General features: G+C 58.9%; 1 protein-coding gene across 4 annotated transcripts in view; it reads left to right on the forward strand.

Moving 5' to 3' along the window:
- Man2b2 (mannosidase alpha class 2B member 2) overlaps positions 1-21,155 on the forward strand; it is a 28,780-nt gene that overhangs the window by 537 nt on the left and 7,088 nt on the right. For 3 of the 4 annotated variants that reach the window (XM_026395260.2, XM_026395261.2, XM_026395262.2), the window contains exons 2-11: positions 1,861-2,007; positions 3,827-3,932; positions 5,599-5,771; positions 7,173-7,288; positions 7,792-7,969; positions 8,822-9,020; positions 12,220-12,410; positions 13,348-13,507; positions 14,879-15,036; positions 17,528-17,787. In XM_026395260.2, coding sequence (XP_026251045.2) covers positions 1,861-2,007; positions 3,827-3,932; positions 5,599-5,771; positions 7,173-7,288; positions 7,792-7,969; positions 8,822-9,020; positions 12,220-12,410; positions 13,348-13,507; positions 14,879-15,036; positions 17,528-17,787 — 1,688 coding nt within the window. Of the gene's footprint in view, positions 1-1,860; positions 2,008-3,826; positions 3,933-5,598; positions 5,772-7,172; positions 7,289-7,791; positions 7,970-8,821; positions 9,021-11,218; positions 11,283-12,219; positions 12,411-13,347; positions 13,508-14,878; positions 15,037-17,527; positions 17,788-21,155 lie in introns of those variants that run through there. The other variant, XM_077803237.1, reaches the window with a different exon arrangement.

The raw sequence follows: 21,155 nt of genomic DNA on the forward strand, positions 1-21,155 counted from the left end.
CAGCATGCCCCGCCTTCCCAGCCCATGGCTTGGGTCGGGTCAGGGGTCATCTCCCGGTTCTGCCCCGGACCTTGGGCAGGGGGTTTGCTCTCTAAGCCTCAGTTCTCTGTCTGTGAGAGCAGTCACTCGCCTGCCCCGCCCCACGTCCAGCTCCCTGCACAGCCCTGCAGTTCCCTGCTGGGGCCCACACTGGTCAGACCCACCCCCTGGAGTCCTGAGAGGAATGCAGGAGAGGGACCAGCATCAGGGTCAGTGTAAGTGCTCAGTCCCCATTAGGCCTGCGCCTGTACCGTGGAGGCAGGTGGTGGTCAGCTGACACCCGGACTCTGAGGCACATGACTATTGGTCTGCTTCACTCCAGCCACACTGCTGCCCTGGGCCTCCTCCACAACTCAAGACCCCTTCTGCCACAGGACCTTTGCCCTGGCTGTGCTCTCTGCCCAGGAAGCTTTCCTCCTGAGAACCTGCGGACACAGTCCCTTCCTCCCCTCCGCTTGTCATTTGAAAGTCATTCTTGGTGTGGCCTTCCTGATGACCCTCTTCCCCTCTCCCTTCAGGATGGTCCCTGTTGCACTTGTCTCCATCTAAGGGGCCATATGTTTTGCTTGTTGACCGTGAACTAGAACCTGACTCCTCAGGGCAGGGGCTTTGTCAACTGGGTCCACTGTGTCCTCACCATGCCCAGAAGAGTGCGGATGGAATCCAGTGGACACCCTGAGGTCCTCAGGTCTCTGTGGGCATTGCATGTTGTCACCTCAGCCTCCCGAGCTCCTTTGTGGGGTGAGGAAGGAGATGCCTAAGTTAATGAGCCAAACCCTCGGTGGCCTGGTGCCGTGGTCTCGCCTGTAATCCCAGTAGCTCAGGAGGCTGAGTCAGGAGGATCATGAGTTCAAGCCCAGCCTCAGCAACTTAGGCCCTGAGCAACTTAGCCAGACCCTGTCTCAAAATAAATAAGTAAATAGAAAAAGGGCTGGGGATGTGGCTCCGGGTGGTTAAGCGCCCCTGGATTCAATCCCTGTTGCCAATAAATAAATGAATAAATAATCGGTGATTAGGGACAGAATAACTTACAAAGGACATTGTAGGTAAATGGTGACATTTTAAAGAGAGACAGGAAGCAGACCTGGTGCCAAATGTAAAATCCTGTCCCTGATGCATTTGGCAGCCGGTCAGGGAGGCCACCCACCCACAGGTGACAGTCTGAAGGTGGGGGAAGGGGCACCCACCACTCCCAGTTCCCAGAAGAAACTGAGGACCAGAGAGGGTGGATGCGTTTTCTGAGACTACTCAGGAGGTAGTGTGCAGGGCCTGGAGACTCCCTGGTCCTCAGAGTGCCCAGCCTGGGGGCATCGGGCAGCAAGTCCCCCAGGAACAATCCAAAGCACCTCTTCTCAGTTCAGCTCACACCACCCACATCCCCCTTCACGTCAGCTCAGCAGACCCTTTTGTGGTCTCTGAGCCACGACCCGTCTCGCATCTGGGGCTTCACTGGGCTGCTGCCCATGGACCCTCAGGGCCAGCGGACACACGCCTCTCTGCCCAGCTGACTGGCTCCCCGGCTGGCTGGCACATCCCTCTTCCCACTAGGTGTCCTTGCCTGTTTCCTGGTGCCCCTGCCTGGCCCCCAAGAGCCCGTTCCCCCCACGGGTAGGGAGCACGTCCCTCTTCCTGGACTGGGCAGAGATGGGCACCCTGGACTGGTGAGGTGCTCAAGGGGGGAGCCACGAGGGGGAGAGACCACAGACGTGCCCTGCAAGTGCCAGGGCCCTGGGACACTTGTTCAGCTGGACTTTTCCTGCTTCTTGGGGCCAAGCCCTGCAGAGCTCCTGGGGCCCTGGCCTGACACGCGCCCCTCCCCAGGAGAGCATGCGGGCGTATGCTGCCAACGTCTACACCTCCGTGGTGGCGGAGCTGACCAGCCGGCCCCAGCGCCGGTTCATCGCGGTGGAGCAGGAGTTCTTCCGGCTGTGGTGGACCAGCGTGGCCTCGGAGAAGCAGAAGCACCAGGTGAGGCGGCCGGTGAAGCCTAGAGCAGGAGCCTCGTGGGCTGGGGCTGAGGCCACAGCTGCGTCCACATGAACCAAACCCCAGGACCACTTAGGCCAGGCTTCGTGGTCAGGGCCACAGCAAGAAAGGGTTTTCTTTTTAATCCAGGCTCTCTGGGGGTTCTTGAAAAAGTCTCCGGCTCTGGCAGGAGGGGCACGTTCCCAGGTGCTGCCTGGCCCCTCCTGAGCCCCTGCACCCCTTCCCTTATTTGCTCTGTCTGCCTGGCCCCCAGGCACAGGGGTGGTGGCCCTTGCGAGGGCGCTGTAGCGTGGGCCAGGGCGTGACGGCTTCACCGAGTGCAAAGAGCCAGAGCACCCCCTCTCCGTGACACAAACACCCAGAACCTAGGCAGGAGCTTGTTCCTCTTTTCAGAACAGTTACTGAGCGTGGACTTCAGAGAGGTTAGGCAATTTGCTTGAGGCAGCGAAGCTGAGAGGCAGAGCAAGGACTCCTCCCCGCCTCCCTGGGGGTCTCTTCAGCCTGCAGCCTGTCCAGCCATGATGAGAAACCCTGCATGTGATGGCCGCTTGTCAAGGGCCTGGCCACGGGGATGTTACCCAGCTTTACAGAGAGGGCGTGCAGCAGGTCACACAGCCTGTGAGTGATCAGTGTGTCTGACTTGGGAGCACGCTGGGGACAGTCCACAGTCCTTTCTGAGAGGGATGAGGGACGTGACAGGCATGTCTTGGTGGAGACCTGGCAGGACACTCCTGGGAAGCTCCCTGGAGGCAGGGACTTGGTTTCCTTTGTCCATTGCAGTGTCCCAGGGCCTGCCCAGTGCGGTGCCCATATGTCTCAAGTGAATGACCCACAAATGCTGTACCTTGGAGTACCAGCCATAGCTGCAGGCCCACGTCCTTGGGATCATTTACCTTCCCATCCTCCTGTTCACTCGTTTATCCAAAAATATTTATCAGCTACTCAGGAGACCAACCCAAATCCAGGGACAGTCTGCAAAATAACTAGTCTGTGGTCTCAGAGTGGTCAGTCCCACAAGGAAAGGGGAAGCCAGAGGAGCTGTTTCAAGTTAAAGGGTCCAGAAGAGAAATGACAGTGTCATGCACTACGTGGTCCTGGCTTGAATCTGGCAAAAGGAACAGGAATTTGGCACAAAGTCTGTGGATGAGCTGGTAGTGTTGTCTTGACGTTAAAGGTGCTGATTTTCATCATTATGCTGTGGTTATAATTAATTACCGCTGCTCTTCTGAAGTGCACCGAAAGCCTCGCTGCTCCTGAGCTACTTCCAAAACAGATGGGAAGTGTCAGAGCTGGAGCATTACAACAAAGGAGGTCAGAGCAATGGGCAAACCGGCAGGAGGCTGCACCTTAGCTCTTTGTACTATTCTTGAAGGTTTTTGTTTGTTTTGTTGTACTGGGGATTGAACCCAGGGCCTTGTGGTGGCCAGTCAAGTGCTTTACCACTGAGCCACATCCCCAGCCCTTTATTTTATTTTGAGACAGTCTCACTAAGTTGCCCAGGCTGGCCTCAAACTCACAGTCCTCCTGCCTCAGCCTCCCAAGTAACCCAGCCTTACAACTTTTTGCTGAGTTTTAAATTATTTGAAAACTAGAAGTGCACTTATAGGTAAAATCTCAGACAGCAGCCATGGCCCGGTGCTCTCTGGGTGCAGCTGGCACAGTCTGGACCAGAACAGTGTCCTGCTTTTGTGGAATAAAGTAGGGTGAGGGGCTTAATGAGGTGCTACGGGCGCGGCCCTCACAGACCCAGCCAAGTTTAGGGCTTGAACCTGGCTGTTTCTCTCCGCCCACCCCTGCCAAGGTCCACCAGCTCCTGAAGAAAGGACAGCTGGAGTTTGTCCTTGGAGGCCAGGTCATGCATGATGAGGCTGTGACCCACCTCGATGACCAGATTCTACAGCTCACAGGTATGGCCACCCCGCCCTACACCCTGGGACTCCAGTGGGCTAGGAGTTCCAGCTGTGGCCACCCCGCAGTGTGAAGCCCGCCCCCTGGAAACGGTGACTCCTGAAGCACACCCATGCCTGGCCAAGGGAGCTGAGGGCCAGGGTCGAGCTGGGTTTCAGAGTCGTGTCGCGTGGGTGCATCCTGACCCTGCTCAGTCCCGTCCCCGTGGCCCTGAGCATGGGATGTGGCCTCCCTGTGCCCCAGTTTCCTTTGTTGATAAGTGTGATGTCGATGCCACCTGAGAGAGTCGTCGTGAGGATTCAGTTGGGATGATTCAGGTGAAGGACTTTAAGTGGAATGTGTGGTCCTCTGGGGTGCTCAGCTGACTTCACCACCCCCACCCTCAACACGGTCACCCTCACCACCATCATCACCCTGATCGCCACCTCGGTCACCACCTCAGTCACCACCAGCACCAGCACCCTCTTCCCCTGCACCATCACCATCCTCGTCCTCACCCTCTCCATCCCCTCCGTGGTCACCGTACTCCCTGTCCCCACCACGGTTGCAGTGGGCACGTCACGCTGCAGGCTGTAGCCACACCCGCCGTGGGCCGTGTTCCTCAGAGGTGTGGGAGTGGAGAGCTGACCACCCTCGCCATCTCTGGTCCCTTGGGCCCTTTTTACCTGGGTTGAGCTGTAGTGGGCCCTGCTGTGAAGTGGGCCCCAGAAGGGAAGAAAGAGGCGGGCAGTGGACGGCCTCCCGCCCAGCTGGCCTCCCACATGGAGCTGGGCCCCCTCCCAAGTGGGGGCGTGAGGTGCCTCGGCCCAGACCTGTCCCGCTGCCCGGGCTGTGGGGAGCTCCTGCCCTCCTCTTGGCCCTCATGTCAACCCACACCTGAATGTTGGATGTGACATTTTTATTGAGGGGGCGTTTGTTTCCAGTATCTCTGGGGTCGAGATGAGTCAGAGGTGGGCAGCAGCCCCGTGACTGAAGCTTTCAGCCCCCTCCTCAGGCAGCAGTGCCCTAGCGGATTCTCAGAGGCCTGGGGGAGTGGCAGGTGCCAGCAGTAACCACCCCTGCCCCTGAGCCGGCCTGAGGAGGCCGGGCAACACCAGGCGGAGTGGAGGGAGGAAGGAGTCCAGGCAGGAGCGAAGGAGGCCACTACTGTCCTGTCCCCCTACTGGTGCCCCCTCCCTCTCCTTTGCTGATGAGAGAAGGCAGAAGTGGCGGTGATGGCAGGTGCCCTGCCCCTTAGCACTCAGCCCACTTCCGTGTTTGTTGGGGGTGAGTCCCCAGGTCCCGCAGCCGGCCCGGCACCCCTCAGCACCAGAGCTTGTCCAAGCTCACGGAGAGAGCCTCACCGGCCCCCGGGCTGCCACATGGGCAGGCCTTGAGGGCACGGAGTCAGCCAGTCAGGAAGGGCAACACGGAGGACCGCACTTACAGGGGGTTCCCAGAGCCCTCAGGTCCACAGGGACAGAAGGCAGAATGGCCATCACCAGGGACAGGAGTTGACGTTCAGAGGGCTTATGCAAGACGGAAGGAGATCTGGATGGCGGTGATGCTGCAGGACCCTGGGTACAACCTCTGTGGGACCTGCCTGGCCTGGCGGCTGGTGCCCCACCTGCTGGACGGGCAGTGAGCCTGCCGCGGGTCACTAGCAGGGCGACGCTCTCTTTGCAGAAGGACACGGGTTTCTCTATGAGACCTTTGGGATCCGGCCACAGTTCTCCTGGCACGTTGACCCATTCGGTGCCTCGGCCACGACCCCCACCCTGTTTGCCCTGGCGGGCTTCAACGCCCACCTCATCTCCCGGATCGACTACGACCTGAAGGAAGCCATGCAGGAGGCCCAGGTGCGTGCTGCGCCACACCTGCCGTCACCCCTCGTTCAGCACATCTTGGGGGACGCCGCCAGGTGCCTGAGCCCGAGCGTGTGGGGTGCCTGGCCTGCCCTCGTCTTGCCACCTCCCCAGGGTGCCCTCTTCCAGCAGGCCCAGCCCTCCTGGCCCCCTCCAGTCCAGAGACTCCTTCCTCCCCTTCCACAGGGCCTGGGGCCGGCCCAGGTCCTCAGGCCCCTCCAGGGACCAAGCAAAGCCTCCTTGAGGAACCAGAGGAGGAGAGTAGGCCCGGCTGGAGCACAGCAGCGGCCTCTGACGTCCGAGGCAGTGAGATAGTGGACAGGGCAGACCTCCTGGCTGTGTGCCCAGGAGCCGCGGGCTCCACCCTCCTCTCCCATTAACCTCCCTCAGCAGCCCAGGAGGCTGGGGCTGCGGGAATAAAGTCCCCCCAACTGGTGCTTGGGCACAGACATCTGGGGTTGCAGGCCTGAGCTGCAGGGGCAGCTGCCACAGGCCCCTCTCCTGGCTTGTCGATGTTGTTTTCTCTCTGTGTCTCTGCTATGTGTCCAAATGTCCCTTTTTATAAGGGCCCGAGTCCTACTTGCATTGGACCCACCAATGACCTCATTCTAACACGGTCACCTCCACAAGACCCTGCTTACAGTCAAGGTTCTGGGGGCTGGAACTTCAGGGTAACTTTGTGGAGGGTGTTATTCAACCCGTCATAGATGAGCAGAATCATAATCGTACCCATTTCACAGATGGGGAAACTAAGGCCCAAAAGGCCAACTTGTCCTGTCCAGGACGCCCTGGAGAGCAGTGGTAGAGAGTGGTAGAGCTGGCCAGGGGAAGTTATGCAGAAGGACATCAGGCTCCAGGCAGGTCAGCAAAGGAACATTTCACTGAGGGCCTGGCAGACAGGTGGTGAGGACCCTCTCTAGCCAGTTGCTTTCACCTGCCTGTGACCCATGAGTGCTGGGGGTGGCTCCCCATTTATCCTGGGGCATAAGGACTTGTGTGTGGCCCCAAGCCAGAACTAGGACTTCACACCTGCCTTGCAACCCTGAGCATCAGAACTGTTGAGGAGCAGGCTTCGCGCTTGTGAGAGGCAGTGAGCCCCGGGCCCGGGAGTCTTCAGGTGAAGTGGAGCAGGCTTCTCCTGGAGGACCTGGCAGCGAGAAGCCTGCAAGGAGCGGGAGGGTGAAGGAGCAGCTGCTGGCAGGCAGGCTCCACGGCCCCCAGACCCCACGGGGGGCTTGAGAGTGGCCTGGAGGGATGTTACAGAGGGGGCAGCAGCAGGAGGTCTTGGCCCTCAGAGAGTGGAAGGTGAGGACCGGCCAGGGGACACAAGCTGGGCTGGGGTGGTGCAGCCAGGGCTGCGGCTGTCCTGTCCTCACTGCCCCCGTGGCCTTGCAGGGGCTGCAGTTTGTGTGGCGAGGGTCCAAGAGCCTCTCGGCACAGCAGCAGATCTTCACGCACGTCATGGACCAGTTCAGCTACTGCACGCCCTCGCAGCTGTCCTTCTCCAACAGGTACCAGCCCTCCCCAGCGGCTGCCACCTGCCCCTCTGCACCTTCCTGAGACCCCAGACCCGCGTGTCTGGACCCCGCAGGTGGTGAGCAGTTGCTGCGACACCGTCTTGAGCATTTCCAGTCCCCAGGCCCCATTCTTGGCGTTGTGCCATGCCCAGCCACCCTGAAGCCCTAGGCAAAGGGGAGACCCTTGGATACCCGTCCTTCATTATTTCCGACTGGTATTTCTTCATTATGGATTTTTGTGTTGATTTTGATTTTTTCTAAGTATTGCATTAATATGTCATTGATCTTGATGACCGAGATTTTGGGCACCTGTGAATGGTGAACAAAGGAACCGGCTGGTCCTGGTGGGGGAGAGGGGCTGCTGGCTCCTCGTGGCAGATGGAGCTGACCAGGCCGGGGGACGTGGCGCCCCTGTTCCCATGTGGGTGAGTGGAGCAGCGCCTGGAGCCCCGTCTGGGCACACCTCTCCTCCCGCTCTGCACTCTGCCTCCCCACAGGTCCGGGTTTTACTGGAATGGTGTGGCTGTCTTTCCAGAGCCACCTCCGGACGGGGTGTACCCCAACATGAGCGAGCCTGTCACCCCAGCTAACATCGACCTCTACGCCAAGGAGCTGGTGGCCAACGTGAAGCAGAGGGCTGCCTGGTTCCAGACTCCTTACATCCTCTGGCCCTGGGTAAGGCAGGGACCTGGGCCTCATGTCCTGTCACAGCCCAGGGCTTGCTGTGCAGAGTCCAGCCCCTGTGCTCAGGCCCTGTGGCAGCTTGCACCAAGCCAGCCTGCCCAGGCCCCACCACTCTGCGCCCCTTCCCCACAGACCACAGGGCCTCAACCACTCCTCCAGCCTCCCTCCACCCTGGACTCACCCCGGCCTCTCCCACCTGACAGCAAACCCCCGGGCCAAGCAGCTTCCACTCCCGCCTGGTGGACCGCACTTGCCATTGCAGTGTTGGGGGCTGAAGCCCAAGCCAGAACCCCCCACTTGACCTCCAGTTCCCTCTGTAACACGGGAACAATGACAGTACCTGCTGCACGGTCTCCATCCAGGGTTGGTGAGGGGCAGTGCCAGGCAGGACACCATGCCATGGTCTCGGACCTTTACCGAGCACCCGCTGTGTGCCAGGCACTGTTCTAAGGGACCGTTCGCCTCGTCCATCTGATTTGCACCACTGAGCCTAGAAAGCGGACATTGCTGTTGACCCGTTTTGCAGTTGAGGGACCTGAGGCTCAGGAAGGTTAAGGAGTTTCCTAAGGCCACTCAGCCTCTTAGCAGGGCAGCTCGGAAGGGCGGGAATTCGTGTCCAGACCGGTCACCCAGGGCTACCTCTCCTGAAGGTGCATAAAGGCCAAGGGATTAGTGATTATCACATTGGCCATGTCGGCAGGTAGCAGTGCCATGGGCCTTGGATGCGCAGGGGTGCCAGCTGTGGGAGCCGGTGACCCTTGTTGGCGCCACAGAGAGTGGCAGGGCTTCCTGGGCAAGGTCTGTGCTCTGAGGCACAAGCCGTTGCTTCTGTGTCCCCTGCAGGGATGTGACAAGCAGTTCTTCAATGCCTCGGTGCAGTTCGCTAACATGGACCCGCTGCTGGACCACATCAACAACCGGTCCCAGGAGCTCGGCGTCTCGGTGGAGTACGCCACACTGGGCGATTACTTCCGCGCCCTGCACGCCCTCAATATCTCCTGGGCCGTCTACAACCACCATGACTTCCTGCCCTATTCCTCAGGTACAAGCCTAGTGTCAGGGCTGGCACAGGACTGCACATCCCTCGGTGTCCACAGGGGTGCCCCACAGGCCCTGTGTGGGGCCCTGAGGCAGACTGGCCCCACCTGCCTACTTCCTGGTTCAGCTCCCACCCTGCCCACACCAGCAGTTTGCCGCCCTGCCCTGGCAGTGCCCTGCAGGGGGCACCCTCCTCACCTGCTCCTTCTCCTGTGCCCTCTATGCACCTCTTCCAGGCATCCCTTCCCCAGACACTGAGTCTGGGCTGGGTGACTCCACAGTGTCCCAACAGCCCCAGGCTTTCTTTTTTAATTGCTTCACTACTCTCGGGGATCTGGTCTCCTCTGCGTCACGAATGTGTCCTCAGGCCCGCAGCTGGCCGGCCACACATAGCACAACCTATGACCCTCTCCTCCGGGGCTCTGTAGAAGTCATGAGGCCTCCCTGTGGCAAAATGGGGACACCAGTGTGCTTTGTTCTCATGGTCGTAACAATTGCATGAGACCAGAAGAGCGGTTAGCCTCCCACCCAGCACACAGGGGGCTCAGCCAAGGGAGCTGGGAGTAACTGCGATGCTCAGACCAGAGTCTGAGATGAAACTAGAGCCCCACTTCAGCCCCCGGATGTGTCTGGTAAGCTGGCCGGGAAGGCCTCTTGTCACCAGTAGCAGCCCATCAAGGCAGGGGTGCCTCCCTGTCAGCTCTGAGTCACAGCCGCCAAAGCCAGTTCTTCACAGCCATTGGGGGAGGTGTTGCCCCTCCTCACAGCAGTCTGTGTCCTCAGTGCTGCAGCGACCCCCGCAGTTCACCCCCAATTTCTTCTTTCTGGGTTCTTGTCTAGTGAATTCAAAGAATGAAATCCGCAGACAGCGATGAGTGAGTGCAAGAAAAGCCAGAGCTCTCTCAGGGCAAGAGGGGACCGACAGGGGTTGCCGCTCAAGTGTGCCAGTCTAAGGGTTTAGGTAGCGCCTGGGTCGATGCTATGGGTCCAAATTTTGCCGACGGGGTTTGGAAAAGTACCAGTGCTGTTGGTCGGGCTGCGATCCCATTCAGGTCTGCCCTGCTTTCATTTTCCTGCCGCTCCTGGAGAAGGGGGAGGTTGAGGTCAGAGGATCATGGGTATTCAGGGGTTCAAGGCTGCAGCACTGTGTAGAGAGGGCACCAGCACCAGGCCTTGGCATGGCCACCCAGAGACACCCTGGCTGGCCTGGGCCCTGGCTGTGTGCTCCTCAGGCCCACACCTGCCCAGCTCCAGCAGCTGCAGCCGAGCTGGCTGCCTGCACTCCAGCCACCAGCCCTGCTCCAGGACGAGGGCTTGGCTTCAGCGCTGTCCCCAGTCCTTTGTGCCAGGTTAGGAACGTGGCTTGCCAGCCCCTGCTTGAGAGACTGCTTCATGGCCTGCAGGGTACAGCAAAGCTGCTGGTAGCATCAGCACCCTGTCCCTGTGGGCCCTACAACCCACACCCCCGGGCACCCCGCTGGCGCCTCCTGCAGGTCTGCTCACCTGCCTAGCTTGGGGGACAGGTAGAAATTGCTCTTCTCAGCCTACTCCCAGACCCCCTCGGGCCTCCACAGGGGGATGGCTTTGGCCAAATGTTAAAATCTACCTTGGTTGCATAAGATGAGCAGCCAGGCTGGGTGGGATGGTGGCTGGGCCACCATGAGCCAGGAAAGCGCAGGCTCTCAAATGCAGCCCTTCCTCCCAGCTCTGCCTAGCACTGACTCCCATGCTTGGCTACTTTGGGAAAGGAGGCAGTGATGAAGAGGCATGCCAGGCTGTCCCCAGAGAGCTGAGGAAGCCCAGGGGCATCTGGCCAGGTGGCCACCATGTCATGTGGCCTGGGCACCTGGAGCTAGGCCTATCTGGGGCCTCCCAGCCACAGTGACAGGGAGGACCGGCCCTGGGCAGTGACTCCCAGCACACCTGGGTTTGGGTCACACCCCTCCCAGCATGGGCTGTTGCTCCAGCAAGTGGAGACACATCTTGAGCTCTGGGGTGGTCGTGGTAAAATGGGGTTTCTGCAGGACTAGGGGGGACACCCACGTGAAAGCTTCCTGGTGGCCAGCCCCCTTCTCCCTCACAGAAGGGGAGCCCTGTGGCTGCAGGGCTCCGGGGGACCTGGCTGCTGCTCAGGCTCATGCCTGTCGGGGGTTAGGCTTACCACTCTGGGCCTCGGTCTCAGGCTGCGAGGAGATGGGGTGCGCTGCACAGCTGCCAGGACCCTCTGGTTTGCACCAATTTGCTGAGGGGTGCGGCTACAATCAAGGTGGGCGGAGATGATGTGGGCGCGGCTGTAGTGAAAGTGGGAGGGGACCGGATGCGCCCTCAGTGGGGGCGGGTGGTTAGAGCTAGGCAGGAGAGTTGTGGGCGTGGCTAGCAGTGAGGTGGGCGTGGCCACGTCCAGGCTGGCTGCTCTAATTAGCGTTTGGGCTGTAAAGTTGCCTGATAGGGAATCCGGCCCCCAGCCTTGACCCCAAGCCCTCATCCGTTTCGCCATGAAGCTGCAGGGGACGCTGCCTATCTGACTCCACAGCCTGTGGCCTTTCCTCTGGGCCGTGGGGCCACCCACCAGGGACTGGCCCAGGTCTGTGGGGAAGAGGCACAGGGCAAACCCAGGGCAGCAAAGAGGCAGACCCCGCAGGGAACTGAGAACCCCCTTGGGAGACAGGCAGACCGAGGTGCTCAGCCGCCTCCCCCGGGCCCTGGCAGCCAGACAGCAGCTACCTGGGATGGCTCAGCTCCCACACCACCGGAGCATTCTCCCTGGGCCTCAGGAGGTTGCTGAAGTGCAGGCCTGTCCCAGGATCCCCCGTGGCCCAGGGCTCACACAAAGTCCTCCTTCTGGGGCTGTGTCCTACCCACCTGGTTCCTGTCTTGCTCTCTTCCCTCCCTGAGATTTCCCAGATACCATCTTGTCACTGGCGTTGATCCTCCTGCACCTACTCTGTCCCCAACCTGCCCTGACACTCCTGCCCTGCCCCAGGCTCTGTCCAGGGCTCCCTGAGCAGTTCTCTTCTGGCTTGGAGAAGGTCCCTGGACTGAGAGCCACAGCCTGGGGTCACCGCCTGCCCAAGTTGCCCTCCTAGGCCACCCAGGCACACTCTGCCTTTCTGGTCCCCGTTCCTGAGCAGTGCAAGAGTGAGGACATAGTGAGCTCCACAGGCAAGGGACCCTCAAACTCCCTGTCTACCCTCATCTCCCAGAACCATTTGCTGCCTGGACGGGCTTCTACACCTCCCGCAGTATGCTCAAGGGGATGGCACGGAGAGCCAGCGCCCTGCTGTACGCAGGGGAGTCCATGTTCACACGCTACATGTGGCCAGTGCCCCACGGGGCTCTGGACCCCACCTGGGCCCTGCAGCAGCTCCAGCAGCTCCGCTGGGCCGTCTCGGAGGTAAGGCCAGGCTTCTCAGCCACAGGGGTGGGACTGACACCCCTGCTGTGCACCCTTGTCCTAGCAAATCCTCCAGCCCAGGCTTTGGGGCCCCATTTCACAGATGAGAAAAGCGAGACTCCCCATCACTGGGTCATGTACCATGAAGCTGGGCCAAGTTCTCTTGGCACCCAGCTGGTGGCTTCAAAGCTTTATATGTAATTCTTCCAAGAGAAATAAGGACCAAGTAGAATGGCAGTGGTGTCAGCCAGTCCTGCCTGGAGCTAAACCATAGCCCCACTGTGACCTCAGTGACAACTTCTAGGAGGGTGGTGGGGCAGTCGTGACAGTAGGCTTGACCTGGTTGGCATTGCGGCTGCCAGGTAGCCAGGGTTCCTGGCCTTCCCTCTCCACGTGCTCCCCAGGTAGGAAAAGTGAGGCCCCAGGAGCCTTGTATGCTGTCCATGGTCACCCATCCACACGGGACCATGCTGGCTGTGACTTCTTTACAGCTGCCTGAAGGGGCAGCTGGCAGAACTCGCCTTGTGCTGGGCGTACACTGCCCTAAAGTCCGTCAGAGCGGCTGGCCACAGCAGCTTCCACTGTGGAGCTCCATGTCCCCTTCTGTGAGGACACAGTCCTGCCCCTGCCTCGGAGCAGAGGAGTGTGAATGTCGTGTGGTGTGAAGGGTGCCCAGAACAAACCAGCTACGCGTGGGGCAAGATGGACCGGGTGGGGCAGGTCCTTCCCAGAGTCTCCTGGCTGCCCAGGATGGCAGACCTGGCCAGGGGTTCCTCAAGGTCAGCGAAAGGGGCCGGTTCTGCAGCCTCTCTCGCCTCAGCTTCCTCTTCTGGGAAGTGGGAGGGACGCCCACCTTCTCCCTGGCATGAGACCAGCACCTTGTAGGGTCAGATCCTGATCCCCGCCTCTTCCTCACATCTGACAACGGGTGCCACAGGTCCAGCACCATGATGCCATCACTGGAACTGAGTCCCCCAAGGTGAGAGACATGTACATGGAGCATCTGGCCACAGGGATGCAGGGCGTGCGCAAGATAATGTCCTCTATTGTCCTGGACAAGTTCCAGCTCAGGGTGTCAGCCCGGGCAGCCGAATCAGGTAAGCCAGACCCCCACAGAGAGGCTGAGGCCCCCCTCTGAGAATAGAGCCCAGAAGGGCCAAGGAGGGGGCCTAGTGACCTGAGTCCACAGCCCCTGCGACCCCTTACTGTTGGCATGACCTTGACCTTGGCAGTGGCTCCAGTGCCTCAGGCCTCCACTTCTTCATCTACAGGATGAGGAAGGGCTGACGTGAGCCTTGGGGATGGTAAGCCTGGCATCTGTAAGACTGGGCCTGTCATGGTCCTCATTTCATAGCTGGGATCCTGAGACCATTTATCTACTAGCTCGGGGCCACACGGGTCGGAAGGAACAGAGCAGGGGTCTGACCCCTTAACCCATGCTTCCCTGCCTTGCAGGGAAGATGCCAGTGTCCTTGGCCCCGTCCTGCTCCCAGCACCCTCCTGGGCTCAGCTGGGCTGCAGATCACTTCCTGGAGGCCGTTGGATCCGCCTCCTGATCACAAGGTTTCACAAATTGTCCAGTGTACCAGTTCACCCAGGACGGGGGCTGTCAAATCCGAAAAATCCTGGGCAAATGGGGTCAATTGGTCTCCCTACAGAAGCACGAGGTTTTCCTATCCACGGGCCTGATCCCCGCCTCTGCCTTCACTGTGGTCACGCACTTCCCGCCGCCCCAGCAGTGTCTGGGCAGTGCCATCTTCCAGCCCTGCCCTTGCCCTTCCCTCTTGCAGGTCTGGAAGGCCTTGGGGACCAGGACTGGAATAAATAGGACCCCCACCCTGGGGCATCAGGGCGCTGAGAGAGACAGGCACAGGCAGGCCCCTGTGAGATGGGCTTTGATGTCATTGCCAAGTGGCACAGTTGATGGGCAACCACTCCAATGCCATGCTCATGCCATCCCCACAGGCACACAGGGAGTCAGGAGAGAAGACAGAGAAGCCGTCCCAGGCACAGGGGAGGAGCCAGCAGAGCGGGGAGGCTGCAAAGCGGGTGCCGTGTTGGGGATCCTGGGACTTCCTGCACAGGAGATGGCAGGATGGGAGAGACGGGAGGCCAGGCCCATGGTGCAGGGCCCCCAAGTGCCAGTTCAGGCTCCAGAGAATTTTTTTCCTCACAATGCCAAGTACTCAAAGCTTTGGATCCAGGCCTCGGAAGCTGGGTCACTTTAGGCCAATGACTGTACTTCTCGTGTCTCAGTCTCCTCATCAGTAAAGTGGGCCAATGGGGAGAGATGTGTGAGGGACAGCGGACCCTCAGCCACCCGAGGGACACCTCATTTTCCCTTTGTTCCGTCCCCGCTCAGGGACTGCACTGAGTCACATGTGACCAAGCTGTGCACCTGCTCCTCCCTGGCTCCCCTGGGGGCTCCAGAGGGCTGGGTCTCACCTGCCTTTTTCCCGTGTACCCAGAGGTGTGGAGTGAGCCAGGCAGCAACCCGAGGCCTGATGGGTACTCTGCCTCAGTCTACAACCCATTGGCCTGGACCGTCACCACCATCGTCACCCTGACTATTCACTTCCCCAGAGTCAGTGTCACAGACGAAATGGGCCACCCCGTGCCCGCACAGGTATGGACATGTGGTCCTGCAGGAGGGACGTTTGCCATTTGCCACTTGCTGATCTAATCTGTGTCCCACTTGCACATGCAGAAAGGCCTGGGGGTCTTAAAGGGCTGAACAGGGCTGCGGATGTTGGCGAGGCGCAGGCTGCCCCTCCCACCCCCCTGACATCCGCATGAGTTGCCATCTCTTCTCGCCTTCCGCTGCCCGGAGCTGCCCTGGTTCCAGAAGGCACTCCGTCATCCAGCCCACGCCCCCTTGGGGAGGAGGGAGAGGGACTGACATGCCTCAGCCACTCAGCACACACCCTCCAGGTGGGGTGCTGGGCCCCTGGACAGGAGTGAGGCCCAGCCCACCAGGGGACCCAGTCACAGATGGTTATGGTGTGGAGGGTGACTCAGGAGCCAGTGGAGGGTCCCCAAGCTGAGACTGAGGAGGAGGGGAGGCCCGGAGTAGACCTAGCACGTGCCACCCCTGTGTCCTGAATGCAGGGCCCATGGAGAGGAGTCCTCTCCGCAGGGATTTCTGGAGCTCCGCCGTGTGTGAGACCCTTCCTAGGTGCAGGGACACTGCAGTAACCGCAGGACAGAATCCCTGCTGTCTGTCAGGGATATTCTAGTGGTGAGACAGGTGAGAAGCAAAATAAGACGGGGCCAGTGACAGCCGTGGGGAACAGTTAACAAGCACCAGGGCTGGGGCTCACCTGACAAGGGTGGCCCAGGTCGCAGCCCCCACAGTGGGGTGAACGGGGACAGTGTCTGTGTTTGGGGTAAAGGTCAGGTTGGGGGCAGGAGTGGCAGACGTGGGTTTAACACTAGGTCCCCAGCCCAAGCCTCTTACTTGTGGCTCTCGAAAAAGGGGTCAGTGAACCAGACAAGTTGAAGGGGCCGGAAAAAGATCTATTCATGGTGCCCAGAGAAGAGAAGATGGCAGGATGTGGTGCTCACAAACCCAGCTCCCCCCAGTGAGAGTCAGGCAGGGGAAGGGAGGGGGCAGAGGACAGGCGAGGGCCTCTGACTGAGGCGCGTAGGTGCCCTGGGTGGGTCTGCTCATGGTGAGAGCTTGGCCGCCTTGGAAATGGCTCATTACCGTTATCTTGGTGTCTTCTGCCTTAAAGTGGGGGACACGTCAGGTAAGTTTCAGGCAAGTCAGCCTGTGCTCCCAGACCTGGACGGCAGGCCTTAAATGGGCACCCTGGCTGCCGCAGAGTTGAGCAGAAACCTGATGCAGGGTTCAGTGGGAAGGGGGGCAGGTCCAGCCTGGAGGCAGAGCTTTCCCGCCCTGTTATGGCACCCGCAGGACAAAAGCAGGCTTGGCCCCAGGCACAGTGGCACAGGCCTATAATCCCAGAGGCTCAGGAGGCTGAGGCAGGAAGATCGTGAGTTCAAAGCCAACCTCAGCAACAGGGAGGCACTAAGCAACTCAGTGAGACCCTGTCTCTAAATAAAATACAAAACAGGGCTGGGGATGTGGCTCAGTGGTCGAGTGCCCCTGAGTTCAATCCCTGGTACCAAAAAAAAGCAGGCACCCGAGCTGTTCCCATCATGGGTGACTAATATGAATAGTTCCCCTGTGTGACCTCCAGAGGGAGTGATTTGTAAAGTAGCTAAAAGCAACCTAAGCCGGGGGCTTTTCTAAGACCCCTTCCAACACCCCCATCCCAAGCCAGATATCTTGTAGCTGGGGAGAAGCCAGGAGGGTTGACCTGAAAGGGTCCTTCTCTGTGGAGACAAGGGATGGGGTTGCCCCTTCCGAGGAAGTGAGGGGGCGCTGCATCTTGCTGGAACTGAGGACCCCCTCACCGGGGGGGAGGAGGAGGAGGGTCTTAAAAACTCCTCTGGAGCTGTGGTAGATGGTTGGGACAAGAGAGGGTTTGGGGACTCCTGGGCTACTGCCAGGGAGGGTCCACGGCAGCTATCACCAGCCGGAGGCCACAAAGACGAGCCGGTGAGAGGCCGAGTCCTGGGAATGAGCATGGTGGGGCATGGTGGCCTGGACAGTAGCTGTGGGTGGTGAGCTGGAAGGGCCACAGCAGGGTTCCGGCTGGGGAAGGCTGGGGGAGCAGGTGGGGTGGAGGAGTGGCCCTGAGCTCAGCCATGGACGACCAGGTGGAGGCATCTAGCAGGAAGCGGTCCTTGTGGGTCTCAGGTTCCAGGACAGGTCAGAGGTTAAGATCAGGGCATCAGTCACTTGGCAGATGAAGGAGGATTGAAGGAGCTGGGGTGACCCTGAGGAAGAGAAGCCCTGGGCACCCTGAGAGCCAGCCATCTTCAGGCCACTAAAATATGCTCCAGGGGCCATTATGTTTTGTGGTGGTCCTAGGGGGTGCAGCCAAAAACAAGGGAGGACAAGGAGAGCTCAATCCAGGAGACAAGGACACTGCTGGCTCAGTGGACAGTGAGCACCCCCTGTCCAGGAGGGATGCAAGCCAGGGGTCACCAGAGGACCAAGTGTCCTCCCTGCGCTGAAATCCACCTCCACTCCGTCCTGCTGGTTGCAGATGCAGAACTCAACGAAGGACCCCTCTGCCTACGACCTGCTCATCCTGAGCGTCATCCCGGGACTCAGTTACCGGCACTACAGGGTCATGCCCGCTACAGAGGCCCAGGAGGCTACCACCATGGCCACCACGCTCCGGTTTAAGAGCAAGCTGAGGAGACACAGCAGCTCACAGAAAAAGCGCCTGGTGACCATGGCAAACGACTGCTACACCGTGCAGTTCGACCAGGACACCAACCTGATGCACAGCATCTGGGAGAGGTAAGGCTCAGTCACTGCTGGTCTGCAGCAGAGGCGCACCCAGGGCCTGGACCAGTAGGGCCCCAGTTCCCATTGGTGTCTCCATTGGCTCACCTGCCTGAGAGAAGGACCAAATGTGGTGAGGCCTCTTCCTGCTCTTGTGATCTTTAATTCAAGGCGTATGAGTCTAGGCCAAGGCAAAAAAAAAAAAAAAGCTTTCTTATGCCTTCTAATTCCAAAGATTCCAAAGCTGTTATCCAGAGAAAAGAGGGCATTGAGGAAATCACCCTGAGAAAAAATATGTTCACATTATCCAGTTTAACTGAGAATCTCTATTCAGGAAATAGTCACACTGTCTCTAGAACATGAAGTGTATTGGTCAGCTTTTCATTGCTATGACAAAATACTTGAGAAAATCACTTAGAGGAGGAAAGGCTTCTTTGGCTCCCAGGTGCAGAGGTTTTGGTCCATAGTTAGCCAGCTCCGGTGCTTTGGGCCTGAGGCAAACATCATAGTGGAAGGGCATGGCAGAGGACAGCCGCTCAGTTCAGGACAGCCTCAGCAGAGAGCAGGGGAGAAGGGGAGGGGCCAGGTACAAGATAAAAGTTCCCCAAAGCATGGCCCTAAGGACCCACTCTGCTCAGCCGCACCCCTCCTCCTGCTGGTTTTCACCACTTCCCTGGGGTTACAGCCCTCGGGAGCCAGTCACCCCCAGATTCCTGCCTCTGAACATTGCTCTATTGGAGACCAAGCCTTCCATACATGAGCCTTTGGGGGTCCTCCAGTTCAAACTACAACAGGAAGGGACCCTCAACATCGTTTATTCATACCCACCCACTCCCAGGCCATCTGTCCACCCACCTTTCCATCCATCCATTCATACCTGGACCCCCACCCACCCACCCCGCTCTCAGCCTTCCCTCTGTCCCGTACTCAGCCCTGTGCTCATCCCGCCAGCTGGCCGTGCTGTGGGAGAGGCGGTTGTGCTGGTGGTGTGGACAGGGCTGGGGCAGGGTCTCTCAGCAGCCCTCCCCTGCCCAGAGCGTGGGACTTCCCTGGGAGTTGGACCACGGATTCCTCCCAAATGTGGGCAGCTGGAGCAGCTGGCAGTAGGCAGCAGGCGGAAACGGAGCAGGTCGCCAGCCGCGTGAGCTTCCCGGCCAGGCTGGGAGAGGCCTAGGGCCTTCCCTCCGTCAGTCCCCAGCACCACCTTGCCACCTCCTTCCTCCAGTCCGCAGATGGGTGCACCTAGGCCCTGCCCACCCGGCAGTCTCCAGTCCCAGAGCCCACGCCATGCTGTCCTGTGCCTGGCCCTGTCTCTCTCTCACTCTGGAACTCTGGGGTGAGGACAGGGATGTTCTTATTAGGTTCCCAAAGCCCACCTGTCACCTGCACAGAGGAGGGGCTGCGGGAGCTGGGGGGCTCAGAGGAGGCGCAGCAGAGGTGGCTGAAGCCCGGGATCCAGGCACAGAGCGGGGGAGCCCATTTCCCCTTCAAGGGAACCTGCCCGCGCAGAGCCTCAGGAGGAGCCATGCAAGTTGAGAGGCCCTTGGCCCTAATGTGACAGCTTCCTGAGGTGGCCACCTTCCACACTTTTCACCTCTAAATGTGCCATTCAGCAGTTTTAGTGTCCTCGCAGTGGTGCAGCTGTCCCCCAGTCCATTTTGAGCCCTTTTGTCACCCAATTACCCTCCTGCAGTGTGGCAGCCACTTCCCCAGGAGCCTCCCCCAGGGCCCTGGCCACCCCAGCCAGCTTTCTGTGTCCATGGATTTATCCCATCTGGACACTTCATATACGTAGCGACCTACCTGTTGTGGCCTATTTGTGTCACCGAGGACCTGTCCTCCAGGTTTACATGTGGTAGCAAAGGCCAGCGCCTCATTCCTTTTTAAGGCCAAATGGTGTCCATTGCACGGACCGGCCATATTCTGTTCACCTTTCTTTAGTCAAGGGACACTTGGGTTGTCTGGCTACTGTCAATGATGCTGCTGTGAACAGTCACGAGTGCTTGACATTTCCCTTGGGTATGACCAGGAGTGGACTTGCTAGGTTGTGGGGAAACTGGGTTTCAGCTTTTTTTTTTTGGCGGGGACTTACCAGGGATCTAACCAGAGGCACTTAGCCACTGAGCCACATCCTCAGCCCTTTTTTTAAAAAATTTGTTTAAGTTGTTGATGGACCTTTATTTTATTTATTTGTATGTGGTGCTCAGAATTGAACCCAGTGCCTCATGCATGCCAGGCAAGTGCTCTACTACTGAGCCACCTCAGCCCTTTTTTATATTTTATTTAGAGGCAGGGTCTTGCTGAGTTGCTTAGGCCCTCACTAAGTTGCTGAGGCTAACTTTGAATTCATGATCCTCCTGCCTCAGCCTCCCCAGCCGCTGGGATTATAGGCATGTGCCACTGTGCCCAACTGCTCCACTTTGCCTTCCCACCAGCACTGTGTGGAGGCCCCCGTGTGTCACATCCCCCGTCACTTGTCTCTGCCATTTCAGTCATGGCCATTCTGTGGATGTGAAGTGCTACTGCCCTGTGTTTTTGATTTGCATGTCCTTGATGACTAGTGATGGTGCTTATTGGCAGTGGCCTATCACCATAGTGAAATGTGTACCCAGGTCTTTGGCCACTTTTAAATTGGGTTGTCTTTGCACTGTTGGATTGTAGGAGCTCTTTATGTAATGTAGGTTGGTGGTCCTTGAGCAGATATAGGATTCGCACATTGTTTCCCCCAGTCTTGGACTTTATCCTGTCTCCGTGGCCTTTGAAAAGAAGCTAGGGCCGTGGGCCTGGGCCAGGAGATCAGAGGCCTTTTGTGTCAGACAATTGGACATCACTGCTTTTTCTCCTCTGCATCAGGGTCTCAGCAGGACCCTTCTTAACACGTCTCCTTTCTTCCCCTCCTGGCTCCTTCCCCAGACCACGGAAGTCCTCAAAGTGGGCGCAGAGCTGTGCGGTTCTTCCCACTCTGCCCACAGCAAGTCCAAGCCCATTAAAAATAATATACCAACACGTCCCTTGATGAGGCTGCATATATATTTGCAATTAAAATATACATCTCTAGGGCCGTGGGACCCCTCCCCATCTGCCCATATCCTCTATCTTAACCAGAACAACCTAAGGGGGGTAAGCACGGGTTTTAGAGTCTGAGCTGAACTTGAACTGGCTGGCCTCCTTCCCAGATGCACCGCGTTGGTCGAGCCACGGCACATGGCCCAGCCGCTGTGCCTCCACGTGCCTCAGAGTGAAGCTGGTTAACAGGTCGTGTCCCTGGGGCCTGAGGGTCAGGAGAATTTAACCAGGTGAAGGAAGGCCCTGGCATGTGATGTGACATGGGGTCATAAATATGGTGTCCTGCTGGACAGCTCAGGGTCAGCAGGACAGAAATC

The sequence above is a fragment of the Urocitellus parryii genome, chromosome 10 (genome assembly GCF_045843805.1).
Source record: "Urocitellus parryii isolate mUroPar1 chromosome 10, mUroPar1.hap1, whole genome shotgun sequence".
Lineage (NCBI taxonomy): Eukaryota > Metazoa > Chordata > Mammalia > Rodentia > Sciuridae > Urocitellus > Urocitellus parryii.